This window comes from Phyllosticta citribraziliensis (genome assembly GCF_038025025.1).
Source record: "Phyllosticta citribraziliensis strain CPC 17464 chromosome Unknown J3D65scaffold_12, whole genome shotgun sequence".
Taxonomy (NCBI): Eukaryota; Fungi; Ascomycota; class Dothideomycetes; order Botryosphaeriales; family Phyllostictaceae; genus Phyllosticta; species Phyllosticta citribraziliensis.
Genome location: NW_027117349.1, coordinates 1,157,480 through 1,169,937, shown reverse-complemented (window position 1 = coordinate 1,169,937; position 12,458 = coordinate 1,157,480). Strand labels below are relative to the sequence as shown.

The 12,458-nt window shown below is 56.5% G+C and overlaps 3 protein-coding genes and 1 non-coding gene across 4 annotated transcripts; 2 read left to right on the top strand and 2 right to left on the bottom strand.

Moving 5' to 3' along the window:
- Positions 1–84: 84 nt before the first annotated feature.
- J3D65DRAFT_671458 (mediator of RNA polymerase II transcription subunit 10) lies at positions 85–616 on the top strand (the record flags this gene model as incomplete). The annotated part of the gene is made up of 3 exons (XM_066803397.1): positions 85–124; positions 171–267; positions 325–616. The coding sequence occupies 3 exons, from the start codon at positions 85–87 to the stop codon at positions 614–616; spliced, it is 429 nt and encodes a 142-aa protein (XP_066651521.1).
- A 203-nt stretch (positions 617–819) lies between these two features.
- Positions 820–911, top strand: J3D65DRAFT_t139. The gene has a single exon. It is a non-coding gene; the product is annotated as a tRNA-Lys (tRNA).
- Positions 912–2,831: 1,920 nt separating this feature from the next.
- Positions 2,832–5,570, bottom strand: J3D65DRAFT_122607 (vacuolar import and degradation protein-domain-containing protein). Its single transcript, XM_066793843.1, has one exon. It carries the CDS (start codon positions 5,214–5,216, stop codon positions 3,198–3,200), a length of 2,019 nt encoding a protein of 672 aa, XP_066651520.1. The 5' UTR covers positions 5,217–5,570; the 3' UTR covers positions 2,832–3,197.
- Positions 5,571–6,482: 912 nt separating this feature from the next.
- J3D65DRAFT_122587 (uncharacterized protein) lies at positions 6,483–7,921 on the bottom strand. The gene has a single exon (XM_066793842.1). The coding sequence runs from the start codon at positions 7,838–7,840 to the stop codon at positions 6,788–6,790; it is 1,053 nt and encodes a 350-aa protein (XP_066651519.1). The 5' UTR covers positions 7,841–7,921; the 3' UTR covers positions 6,483–6,787.
- Between the last annotated feature and the right edge of the window lie 4,537 nt (positions 7,922–12,458).

The window sequence follows — 12,458 nt, the reverse complement described above, 5'->3', positions numbered from 1 at the left end:
GGTGAGCCGACGGAGCTCCAGCTTCACCAACACCAACACTCCCTACAGAGCATTGTCATTGCGAACCCAGACCACGCATTCAAGATGGCTCCCGATCCTTCATCGGCGCTCGAGCCGGTCGATGGTGAGTTTTTAGCCCATTGGTGTCGACGCGACTAACAAATCGGCAGTGCAAATGAAGCGCATCATCCAGAACCTCTACCAGCTCGTCGTCCAAGTCCACGACTTTCAAGGCACCAACACCGAAGATGCGATGAAGCGGGAAATGTACGACTCGACCACAACATCCACCCTATCAAACCCACGGCGCTGACGTCTACCCAGAACCGAGCTCCTCTCGAACCTGCTCCAACTCTCGCGCCAGGCCTCAAACGTATCGCTCATGGTGCCTCCCGAGATAGTCGCCTACGTAGAAAAAGGGCGCAACCCGGACATCTACACGCGCGAATTTTCCGAACTCGTCCAGAAAAACAACCAAAAGCTCAAGGGCAAGGCCGAGGCGTACGCGCAGTTTCGAGACATCCTGGCCAAGAAGATCATGGCTGCGTTCCCCGAGCTCGAAGCCGACGCCAGGAGAGTCGTGCAGAACACTGGCGGACATCCCGAGGGACTCTGAGAGCCGCCAAAGGCCGCGGTCCGATCACTTCGGCTCACCACACCACACAACAAGGCGCCCGTCCCTGGATCCTGGAGTCCGGCCTTACGAAATGACGAGACCAAATAAGGCACCAAGGTGACGACCAGACGGTGCCGTTATAAACCCAAAACCTCGTCGGTATCTCAACAACAGCTCAGGATCCTCACAAATTCCGTCCAGCTGCCTGGCTAGCTCAATCGGTAGAGCGTAAGACTCTTAGTACACCTGAGTACCTGGTATCTTAAGGCTGCGGGTTCGAGCCCCGCGTTGGGCTCAATTCCCACGAGATTCTTTTTGCTGTTGTTTTGGTCGTTGGGTCGTGGAGTTTTGGCGGACGGCTGGCTGAGATGTTTAAATTTTTCGGCCTGCCGCTGTGCGATCGCCGCACGTGGAGCGGGGCCGTGCGGCTGCCGGTCCGTGTGGTGCCTTCTGGTTCTATATTCCACGCGAACGGAGTACTAGGAAGAGTCTCGCTGATCCAACTGCCTTCCTTTTTGATTTCAAAGGACACCCGACGCCTCTACAGTCTACACCGGACCGTCTGTCTGCGGCTGCAGATGGGAGACGGCTTTTCAGACGTTCCCGAAGACAGTTCCAGAAGCAAAGGCAACTAGAAGCAGTTACCTCGCGCGCCAACATCGCTCTCCAGAGACATGAAGAAGGAGTCGAGGAAGCAATCGCGCTAGCGAAGGAATGCACAAGTGTTGGGCATAGCACAGTGAGTCCCCGCCAAGGGGACCACGTCTTCTTCCACACTCATCACGTTCCCATCCCGTGCCCATCATGAAGCAAAAGTCTCTTCTTCCAAGAGGGACATGAATTTGTGAAGCGAGTCAGCAGCCTATCATACACAAATATACAAATACTAACTCTTACTTCCAAGGCTCAAGACGCATTGCAGTGTATAAAATACAAAACGCAAATACAAAATACCCATGAACCCAAAATCGCTACGGAGCTCTGAATAATCAGTTTGGTGGCGGTGCTGCCAGAGCGCCGCCCCGCAATGGTGAGTCTGAAGTTTTGTTGCCGACAGTACTATATATTGTACTTAATATTATAAATTAAACTACACATATCAGAGGTTATTAAGGTATATGAAAAAGATACCTAGTTTAAAACTGGCGCACATTATAGACTAAGTAGTATAAATATCATTGAGTAGTATGAGGAAATGGGGTCCACAGTGACCATGAAGGAGATTGCGCACGCCGCGTACTGTGACCAAGTTAACCTCTCCGCCAACGGCTTCTACAAGACGCCTGACATAGGGTACACATGGGGCCAAAATAAGGGAATGCTGTACTTCTACTTCACGCATGGCGTAACGATAGCTAATTAGTTTACCCTCCAATATTGAGCGTGGGCTCAGGGAGCATTCATCCGCCATCACACTTGCGCCAGATACACAATAAACTGACGTGAACATTCGTATATTTGGTATGTCATGTACAGTGTAGGACTGAACAGCTAGTAATATTCCCTTGACTGCGTTGCATGCAGACATACGTACATACATACAAGCGTAATAGCTCAACTCACGCTCAATCCATCCATCCACCCACTGCAACAAAGCTTCCCATCCCACTTCTCCTCTCATCGCCACCTCTCGTCCCATCCCAGCCACAAGCCGAATCCCAGAGCCCAAGGAGCATTCACGCAATGCTGTAGCCACGCTTAAGAAGCAGTCCTTCATTACTGCAGCCAGCTCCAGGGAGCATTCATTTCTTTCGACACCCGCTGTGGGAGTCAGCAAACCGCACCCACCCACGTAAGCTATCCACAGATCAACAGCGTAGCGTAGCGTAGCATAATCCAACAAGTACATCTAGTAGTAGTAGGGTTGGGGGGTATTTGTATAGAGCAGGTAAGGTACATATGTAGGTACACGATACGCACACAATACGTACACGCCCCCGGTAGGCACACGCACAGAATGAATCTGTCCACGTCCACATACACGGGCGACAGACTGCCCGACCAGACCCGACCATCCATGGCTACACTGGCTCGCACGCACCACCACCACCGCCGTTCAACCAACAGTCCAACCGTCTGGCGCTTGCTCTCGCACCCCTCCGCTCCAAAAGATGTGCCCAAAAAAGCGGTCGCTCGCCCCGCTATCCCATAACGCCCGGGTGCGCGACGCGCCGCAGTGCGAGTATCCAACGAGGTAGGAGTAGGTATGTAGGGCGGGAGAAGCGATGGCGAGGCGTAGGAGGTGGTAGTGAGGGTACCGGTAGTGTGCAACAGGTGCGACGAGCGACAGGGGCCCGCGCAGACCGGCGGTACTTCAGGCGGCTGGCTATCTTTCTTGCTGACTTGCTTGATGGACTGGACTGGGCTGGGCTGGAGGTGGACGGATGGACGGCAGGGGATAGACAGCGGCGAGGAAGACTTGCTCGTACGCACGCTTCATCCACGACGCCAGACCAAGTGCGGTTACGCGGCAGTCGGACAACAGACAAGACGGCCGCTGCAGTGCCGCGCCAACTCAACGAATTCCGTGCACAGTGTCCATCCAGCACTCGTCAACAGAGAAAGATCGCTCGCAGCAGCTTCACCTGAAGCCCCAGACAGGAAAGTTGCCGCCGCCGACAGGCGACAGCTTCAGATGCTGATACGGGCTACTCTGCGGGTCGTAGTACAAGCCCTCGACGGCGCCGTCGCTGCGGCGCAAACAGACGTAGTAGAAGCCCGAGATGGTGAGGCCGCAGCCATCCTCTGCCATTTCCTCGTCGACCGAGGTGCGCGCCGTCGATGGGTAGACGGGAGGAGGGTTTTGCTGCTGCTGCTGCTGTTGCTGACGACGAGCTGCGCCCGTCGACTTGACGAAGCAGCGCTCCTTCCACCGCATCAAGATCCACTCGTTGGCGAGCTTGGATACGTATTCGTGACTGACGAGGCTGTGGATTAGGTCGTTGTCGCGCAAGTGGGCAAACGGGGGTAGTTTTCGCCAGTATGTGGCGTCCGTCGCCGGACTGCTCTTGAAGCTCTCCGTCAATAGCGTATGTGTCTGAAAGTCGAGAATCTCGCCTTCGAGGTACGTCGTAATGCTCGACGTGCGAGTCCCAGGGCGAGGAGGTATAGCGGCATCGAGGTTGTTTCCAGGGTACTGCGGTGGATGTGAAGGAACGTTGTAGGCTTCCATGGTGGCGGAGAGGGTCATTTTAGCCCAGTCGACAGCGTGAATTGTCACTTTGACAGGCCATCGGTCTTGCTGGTGCTGGGTGTGCGGAGGTCTGGCGTCATCGGTCCTGTGTGATCCAAGGGGATCGGCGCCGTAAGATGTCGATCTTAGGGAATTGTCGTTATTGTGGAGTCGGTAAAGGGTGGTGGCGGTAGTCGTCGGTGTTTGTGAGGATGAAGTGGAGCTCGAGGTAACTGTCGTAGCATGTTGCGACCCGGAAAAGACTGCTCCAGGGGCGAGCCAAGACGTTTCCGCTGGCTGGGGTATCGAGCCGACGTCCAAGATGAAATCCTCATGGTTGTCGCCGAAGAATTCCTTTGTAACGAAACCAGCATCTACGGCGTGAAAGAGACTATCCTCGTAGCTTTCAGAGGTTCGTATTTTGGAGAGGTACCTAATGGTTTGCTCCAGCCAGGGAGACGAAGGAGGGGGGTTGCTGCTGGGATTCTCAAGAAATGCCCGCCGATAGTCTCGATCCCACGCTCTATCCCTCACCGTGGAAGGTCCTGGTGGTGTCCACGCCCGCGCAGACGGGTCGGCAGGACGCGGCTCTATCGACGAGTGCCAACCATAACGGCTTGTTTGGATGCGACCGAGGTCGCCAGATTGAGCGCCGCGAAAGGCGGTGTCGCGGTCTGTGATGTAGCGTTGCATGTTATCCCTCGATCTCGCAGAGAATCGCGGTGGTCTTCTCGATTGTGTCGACCTCAGTGACGACTCGGAGGGCTGGGCAGTGGAGGAGCTCCATCTCGATTCCGATGTTCTCGAGCCCTCATTCCTCTGCTGCCGCTCCCAGTGTCTCCTGAGCTCGCGCACGTTCCGAGCGCCCTCGTTTGATATCATGTCCCGCAAGTCATCTTGGTTTTCCGTCTCGGCCGGAGGGCTCCAGTCGTAGAGGTTGTTCTGATGTGGCACACGATCGCTATAGGGCATGGCAAAGTGAAGGCGGTTCAGGCGTTCGAGCCGTTCCATGACACGCGACAAGCGCATCTGGCGATCGCGCGTGTCTTGCTCGTGTTGGTGCAACTCGACCGTCCGCGCTCTCAGACGATCGCGGGCCGCGCGCACTTCCTCAAATAGCTCGTCCTCCGCGGCCGCGTTCTGCTGGCGCCACTCGTCCTGCGGGTCCATGGGCCGGCGCAGGAAGCTGACGTTGTCCGCATCGGCCTCGTTTTCGGCCTGGGTTGTCAGCGTCGCGGCCAGGTTGATGACCTGGGGCGACACGGGGGATTCGAGCTGGCGCAAGGCTGAAAGATACGAAGGTGGGGTGTTGGGGCGGGCGGTGGAGTCGTCCTGTAGCGGTGCCGCGTTAGGCAGTGGTGCTGGCGGCGCGGTGGGAGGCAGACGTACCGTCGGCTGCGGACTGGCGCGCGAGGTTGGCGGCGGCATCTCACGGCGGTGGAGGTGCAGGTGCAGGTGCAGGTGCAGGGCTGGCACTGTCGCTGGCACTGGCGCTGGAAAACGAGGGTGAGGCGTGCTGTACAGGATCAAAGTCGGAGGCCGTGGTCAGGGTCAGAGGCATCGCGAGGGGACAGGCTGCATTGCGTGACTGAGGCAACAAAGGGATCCGTCAACCGGGGCGGAGTGGGTCGAGTCGAGTGGAGGTCCAGGTCCAGTTCCAGGCGGTTGGCAAGTCGCCACTGCGCGCTCTCGACGACAAAGGAGGGAGGCGCTTTGATGATGGGCTGGCGGTGATGCCGTCCGTCTGCTGAGGTTGATGGACAAGTGCGACTGGGCGTGGGTGCGCGGCTGCGGCTGCGGCTGAAACGGCCAGCAGTGATGGTTTCGCGACAGACTTTTGGCAATGCCTGACGTCTCACGACGATGCGGGGTCTCGTAGTCGCTCGACCGGGCAAATGGATCAAGTGAATAGGTATGTAGGTCGTGGTTGTAGATGTCATCTGCGTCTGCTGTGGCTGACGTTATCTCCCCGTGCCGTTAGGTCACTACCAGGCCGACCTTCGCCCAATGCGTCAGGTCAAGGAGGCTCTGTTGGCACTCAGTACCTTGCGCTAGTTTAAGCTTCACAACAGACGGCGGCGTGTACCACGTCAAATCCTCAATTTGTTTTATTACGTTTTTACTACTGTGGTCGCTCCAGCATCCAGTTCTCCTTGACTAGCAAAGAGCATCCCCAGACCGTGCTGAGGCATAGGAGATGACCCTATGTCTGCACGTCCAGCGAGGCCTCGAGGAGCACTCGCACCACGACACGACGCTTCAAGTCTGTCCGCAAGCGGAGAGGCCATCAACCGGGGCGTCTGCTTCAAGCAGTCCAACCTCCGTGCTCGTCGAGTGCGTGCCAGTGTTCCTCGACACTCGCCGCCACGCGCAAGAAACATTATAAACATGCCAGATGCGTAGAATGCTTCGGTGTCGCCGTCCCCAATTGATCCCGTCAAAGTGGCAGACACGAGGCCGCGGCGTCGAGGAATGGGGCTAGCCCATTTCGACACGGCCTCCTTGACGACGTTTGAAAAGAAAGTACAACGGGCAAAACATCCAAGTGTACCCGCCCAGAGTGGCCGCGAGGCCTAACCGTCTTTGAAATGCTTGGACATGCGAACCTCCCAGAGATGCAAAAGACAAGAATAAAAGGACCAGGCTCTGCCGGTCGAAATCAGTAAAGAGGAGGATCCGAAACCCAAACCCCAACAAAGAACGCTCGCTAAAAAGGACAAGTCGCAAACACGAGAAAACAAACAAAACTTGGGATATCAAGGAGAAGGTTACCGAGGAAAGAAAAGGTCCCGCTGAGTCGTTTCGAAACGCCGTCCCATGCCTCTCGCGTGGTTTGTAACGTGAGACATTCAGTCATACAATTGTCGCATCTCATTCGTGTGGGGTTGTCGCAATCATCCGGTCCGCCTGGATGGTCGAAGTACGAGGTGTTTGACTTGGCCAAATCCTCAGCTGCGGGAGCTGTCGATGTCAGAGCAGGACGTTGCTGGAGGATAATGCTACATAGCGGCAGCATACTGAGGTGCAAAGTCGTTGTAGCCCCATCCAAAGCTTCCCATCCCGGTGTGCGCAGGGGTCGGTCCGCACTGGTTGAGCAGCATGCTCGGGAGCGCTGGTATCGCAGGGATCGGGGCCGGAGCGGTGGGCGGGCTAAAGTACTGCGTCGAGGTGCACATTGGCTGGCTGAATGATGGGGCCGGGAGAGGTAGTTCAAAGTCGCTACCTGCCATGGTTGTCCAAAACGACGTCTGGCTGTCGCTGCTCGCCGTCGTCGTTGGGCTCGGCGTTGAAGCCAACACCCTCCATGGCTCAACCGGGGGTGGTTGCAACGATGGTCCATGTTGGCTGGCCTGCCACCACGCGTCGGCTCTATGCGAGCTGGGAAGGAGGGGAGCGGGTCGGACAACGTCGACGATCCTCGGCGGAGGGGGCAAAAGCGGAAGAAACAGGCCATTGATTGCTTGCTTCACCTCTTCGGCTTTGCCATCCAAAAGTTCTCCAGCGCCGTCCTCTTCCAGGCCCTCCAAAGCGCGCACGCTGGTCCGGTAGACGTAGCGGTTTACGGCTTGGACGAATTCCTCTTGTAGCTTCTTCAACTGGACCTCCTTCTCGGCCCAAGACCAGGTGTTTGCCGCGACGTCGACCGAGTAAATGTCCTTGTGGTACTCTACCAGCGCGTCGATGGTGTCCTGTGTAAGTTTGAATGCAACCTCATGCTGTGAAACCATGTCGACGTGTACGACGTAGGCTTCAATGTGGACCAATTGGTAGTTGAACATGGCCTCGACCAACGGGTCGGGGTTCCTTTGCAGTTCCGAATCGGGTGCCTTGGGTAGCATGAGGGAACAGAGGGACCAAATGGCGCCTGAGCCGGACAGAGTCTCCATCAGACAGCGGTAATGTTGTGGCACGCTGTTGAGGGGCCTCTTTATGCGATTTATCCGCTTGAGCGTCTGAGTCAACCATGGCTCGACTTTGGAGTTGAGGACAATGGTGGGCGCTGAGCGGGGAGCAAAGGCGGCGGCTGAGGCCGGGAGTAATGATATCGGCATTGCGACGGTGACGCGATGGCGAGATGCGACGATTAGGAGCGGGACGACGTTGGGGACGTCAAAAAAGGACAAGCGGGAAGAGAAAAGAAATAAAAAAATCTCAAAGGTCTCTCTGGGCAAACTCCACAAAGGAAATAATTATCAAGCCTGTGGTTCAGAGGTCTCAGAGAGACTGACGAATGGGAAGGGGGAGAGAGGGGCGAGTGGTGAAGGGTGAGGGAGGATGTTGGCGGTGGTGGTGGTGGGGCAGGCTTTCTATAAGTGTGGGTGGATCTGAGGTCACGACCTTTTCTGGCTGCAGTGCGGCTGGGTGCGCGCATGCTGAGCCATTTCGGCAAGGCCTGCATGGCATCAGACTTTTTGGACGCACCGCGCCCGACACTGCATACGCGCATCCTGTCCCGCAAAGGCGCAGCCACGGTTCGCCGCCAGAGATTACGAGCTGCTGCTGCCTGTGGCGCTGTCTTGGGGGAGGAGGATGAGGTAGGGTAAAGGCACGGGCGAGGGGCGACTGCGTGCTTGGGGCACTGGCAGCATTCGAGGGCATGGTTGTGCTTGGTAATGGGCGTGCAGCGAGCTGGAGCGGCTCCACTGGCGCTCGGGAGAGGCGCATCTGGCATCAAGCTGCTGTGGCATCACCAACCCTGAAACGGCAGGCGGTGGCTCAAAGGCTACAGTACAGTCCCTGGCCCGAGGATCCAGGACCGGGCTTGTGTAGCAACAGCTTTCTGCAGCTTGGATAGGCATGGCTTTCCAGAAGTCTTCTAAATGGGGAGCGCAGCCATGCCGTTGGAGCTTACCGGAAGAGTATACGCGGCGGTGCTGTCGTTGTGAGCAGCAGCAGGATGACAGGTCGTTGTTGACTGAAACTAAGGACTAGTCGCGGCGAATCACAACGGTAAGACTGGGATTGGGTGCTCCTTGAGCGCACCGGGCGGCCTGCGAACCTGCGGTGCCATGTGATGCCAGGATGGAGATACAAGAGACACGGCGCCTGTTGGGGCACCTCGTGACCAAGTATACACACACCATGACGATGGGATGGCCAGTGTCCAGCTTGGGCAGCAATGAAGCGAGGTAAACAGCAAGAAACGAGCGAGGGCAACGATGATGGCATGACATGCTGCTGTGTGGGTGCGGATGAGCCGGGGGAGCTGAGGCTGTGCAGCCGACGGGCAGGGTCGCAGTGGCGTGGCCATTCAGTACACACAGTACATGCAGACAGTCTGTTGAAGATCTCGGCGTCTCCATGTATGGGATTCCTGTTGTATCATCGACCGGGATGCTTCGGCCCGCCCGTCGTCTTCTTTCGACTGCGAGCGTCTGCTAGTGTTTCGCCGGGCTCGAGTGGATCTCTCATGAGGGGGCGTATAGATACAACCAGACCTACGGCCTTGTTTCGAGCCGGTGCCGTTTCAAAAGCTGCAAAACGGCGCAGCGATCAGCAGCAGCATATGTCAGAAGTACCCTGCGCTCTGCATGTGTATGCAGAGTTGCAAACCGTCCCGCTGCGCCTCGCTGCGAGCCCGGCTCCTTCGTCATGGGCCAGCCAGCTGGAGCCAGCAGAGCGAAAACGACGATGGACTTGAAGAAGGTTTTGGTGGCCGCCGTTGACATCGGCCTCTCCGGTGCTCCTTGCATTGCGTCAAAGGTTGCCCGTCTGGGCCGCCGCCCTGCTCTCAGCTCAGCAAGGATCTCGCCTCATGCGCGCCGACCAGGACTGTCCCAGGACGGAGTCGACTTGGTCCCAAGCCCGATGCCAACCGCCGGCCAGACTCGAGTTTGCGTCCATCTCTTTTGCATTTGCTGCGACCGTGACTCATCGCGGAGCCGTCCGTGGGGGCATTTGCTCTGCTCCCTCACGATGTCACGCTGCCGTTTCAGCGGGGTAGGAGTATCCGTCGACATGCAGTGAAATGTCCGGCGCGGATAATCTGCAAGATGCAAAACTGGAAGAGTGAGAGCTGAACATGTCGGTTGTGCCTGTTTGAGGCCCGTTTCTCTCGTGTGTCCTCGACCTGTCGTTCCCTCTCGCCTGCGGTGGCTGGCTCAACTTCGGCCCGACCACAACGTCGACTCCGCTTGCTCCATCCCGGTCCCAGCCCATCTCCACTCGCTCACTTCTTCATCCACCCACTCGACCTCTCCATCGGCATTCCCGTCCATGACGCACCGCTCACCCGCCGCCGACGCCCGACGGCAAAACCGGTTGTCAACGACTTGCTTGCCACGGCGCCAGCTGTTGACTCGTCCGCCACTAGTCGCCTGCTCATCGCCACACCACGAGGCTGTGGCCTCTCCCGAGCCCGTTGGCCGTCCCGTCGGCAGCCCCTAGCCGCGGCCAGAGGGTGCGTAATGTGGCGTACTAGCAGATGGACGCTACTGCCTTTGCCAACATTCAGGCTGTTGAAATTTTCCAATTTTGTCTCTTGGCCTATCGGCTTGGGGAAGCTTGCAGTCTACTTTGCTGCTAGTGACGAGTCCGCCCTCTTCAGCACGCGAAAGGTGCCTTGACATACACCTACCTCTCAGACGCTTCCCCTCTTCTCCCCTGAATATCATCGTACCATTTTGTTTCTGCGCCGTCACTGGCACGTTGTGTTCAGGCAGAAGCGTTTCAAACATTGACGGCCATTTTCAAAGCCTTCTCATAGGCTTGTCGACTTTACTTTCGATGCCCTTTGTTAGTGCTGACCATCTCCTGGCTAATGCGTATCTTGGCCTACCCATTTACAAGTCATGTTTCTTTTGCTTGCCATTTTGACTTTGTTTGCACCTCACGTCCTGTCGTTTTTTATAGCCTCGTTGTCAAGGTCAAGTTGATGGTTTGGCTTGCTTGCATTGATGGCTGTGTGGCGCAGCCTTCCTTTTTCTTTTTTGGTCATTTCTTCAAGAGACCCGGCTCTGCAAGCATATGCCAAAACTAAATCGGTGTATGTGCCATTTTGGGTCTAGAGCACATTGCTCTTCTGCACGATCCTTTTCCACCTTGGCCAGGACGCTACTGGAAGGCCATTACTGCAAGCAAAATTTCTTCTCGTATCTCCATCCACGCTTTCCTCGTCCCACATCAAGCATTGGATGCTCCTGGACCTGCAACTTCGCCTAATTGCGGATCGTTGCAACTCATTGACTGGTCGCCCAAAGACGGGCATGCCCATTCCGCTCTCAAGTACGCGCTTCTCGCAGACTACTGACCACACAGGCGCCCCCCCGCGTTGGCTACTTTTCGCTCTCAAACATGGCCCGGAAACCGATCCTAGGCTCTGTTCAATCATTCGTCAATTTTGCAATCTATACCAAGGCGAGCTTTTGGTACAACTTCTTGCTGGCGAGGTGCATGTGCACAGAGTTATTAGGCTCGAGGATACCATGATTTGTCCCTGACAGCATCTTGCCCAGCTAATGCTAGTGTTAACCTGTTGTGGTTGCTGCATGCATCGCAGCAACCACTAGACGCAGCTTGCAGAAACGCCGTGACCAAGCAGACTACAAGGCAATTTAGGCTCTCGGCCATGCCTTGTAGAGACAAAGATGCGTCGGATCAGCTCGCCTCAGCACGCCACTGCAGCTGGCGCCTGTCAAGATCCCAATCCACGGCGGCTCGCTGCAGCCCTTCAGCCCTTCTCACAACCACGCGCCGATCGCGCATCTACGCGCGCAGCACAACCCAGATGACATGTAACTAATCGAATGTCTTGCATGCCACATCGCGGCTGCGGCGGCGGCACGTTTGTTCCTACTGCTCTCACGAGCGGCAACTGGGTGTTCGCAGGGCCTAGCGCATGCAATATTGGACGAGACAGCTCGAGCTGGTGGCCGCCATTGGGATTTTGGGTTGCGTCCCCGCTCTTCCCCGCAGCCAATCACAGCGCCGCATCTGCACCTCTTCATGCGCTTCATGTCAAAGCGAGAGATCCAAAATCCAGATCTTCGCCAGACAGTCATCGACGCAGGGGCACCCGCAGAGCGAGGCGAGTGAAACTAGACGACATGCCAAGCGAGACGGGGCAACGAAGAGGAGACTGTACCGGTACTGACACCCAATCCAGCTTCACTACCACGCCCTGACCTGGACGTACAATACCTTTTCGATTGGATGATTTTTGCCGTTGTCGCCCAATATCGAGCATCACGATCAGCCAGGAGCAGCTTAACTGCATTCAACGCGCCAACATTTTCTATCGAAAGAAACGATTTCATTTGACGCCGGGTTGCGTCTTGGGAGCATCCATTGACTACCGCAGATTAAGAGAGAGGTTGTCAATCACCACAGCAGCCAGACTCAAGGAATATCATTCCTTTCGACACCCACCGTGGAATCAAGGTTGAGTTCAGAACCAAGCTTCTCCAATCTGCGCCTGCAAAGCTCGGAGCTACCCCTGTTTCTCGCATGCTGACCTGCAAGCATCCTTCCCTGCCTGCGCAACAGCCTCACAACCGGACATGGCTTGTCAACATCTAGACCTCGACACCCTGAAGCTGAACCCACGAGCAGTGTACCCACATGCCGGCAATGCCGCGCGCCCCGTCACGTCCCGGGCCGACCAGGTTTCTTAATGCCGTTGCCGTTTCAACAAGTAACTGCAACTGTGCAGCTGCATCGGCAGTTCGGAAT

Excerpts from the sequence above, each read along its gene's own strand:
- J3D65DRAFT_122607 (XM_066793843.1), bottom strand. The coding sequence starts at position 5,216 with ATGCCGCCGCCAACCTCGCGCGCCAGTCCGCAGCCGACGGTACGTCTG.
- J3D65DRAFT_122587 (XM_066793842.1), bottom strand. The coding sequence starts at position 7,840 with ATGCCGATATCATTACTCCCGGCCTCAGCCGCCGCCTTTGCTCCCCGC.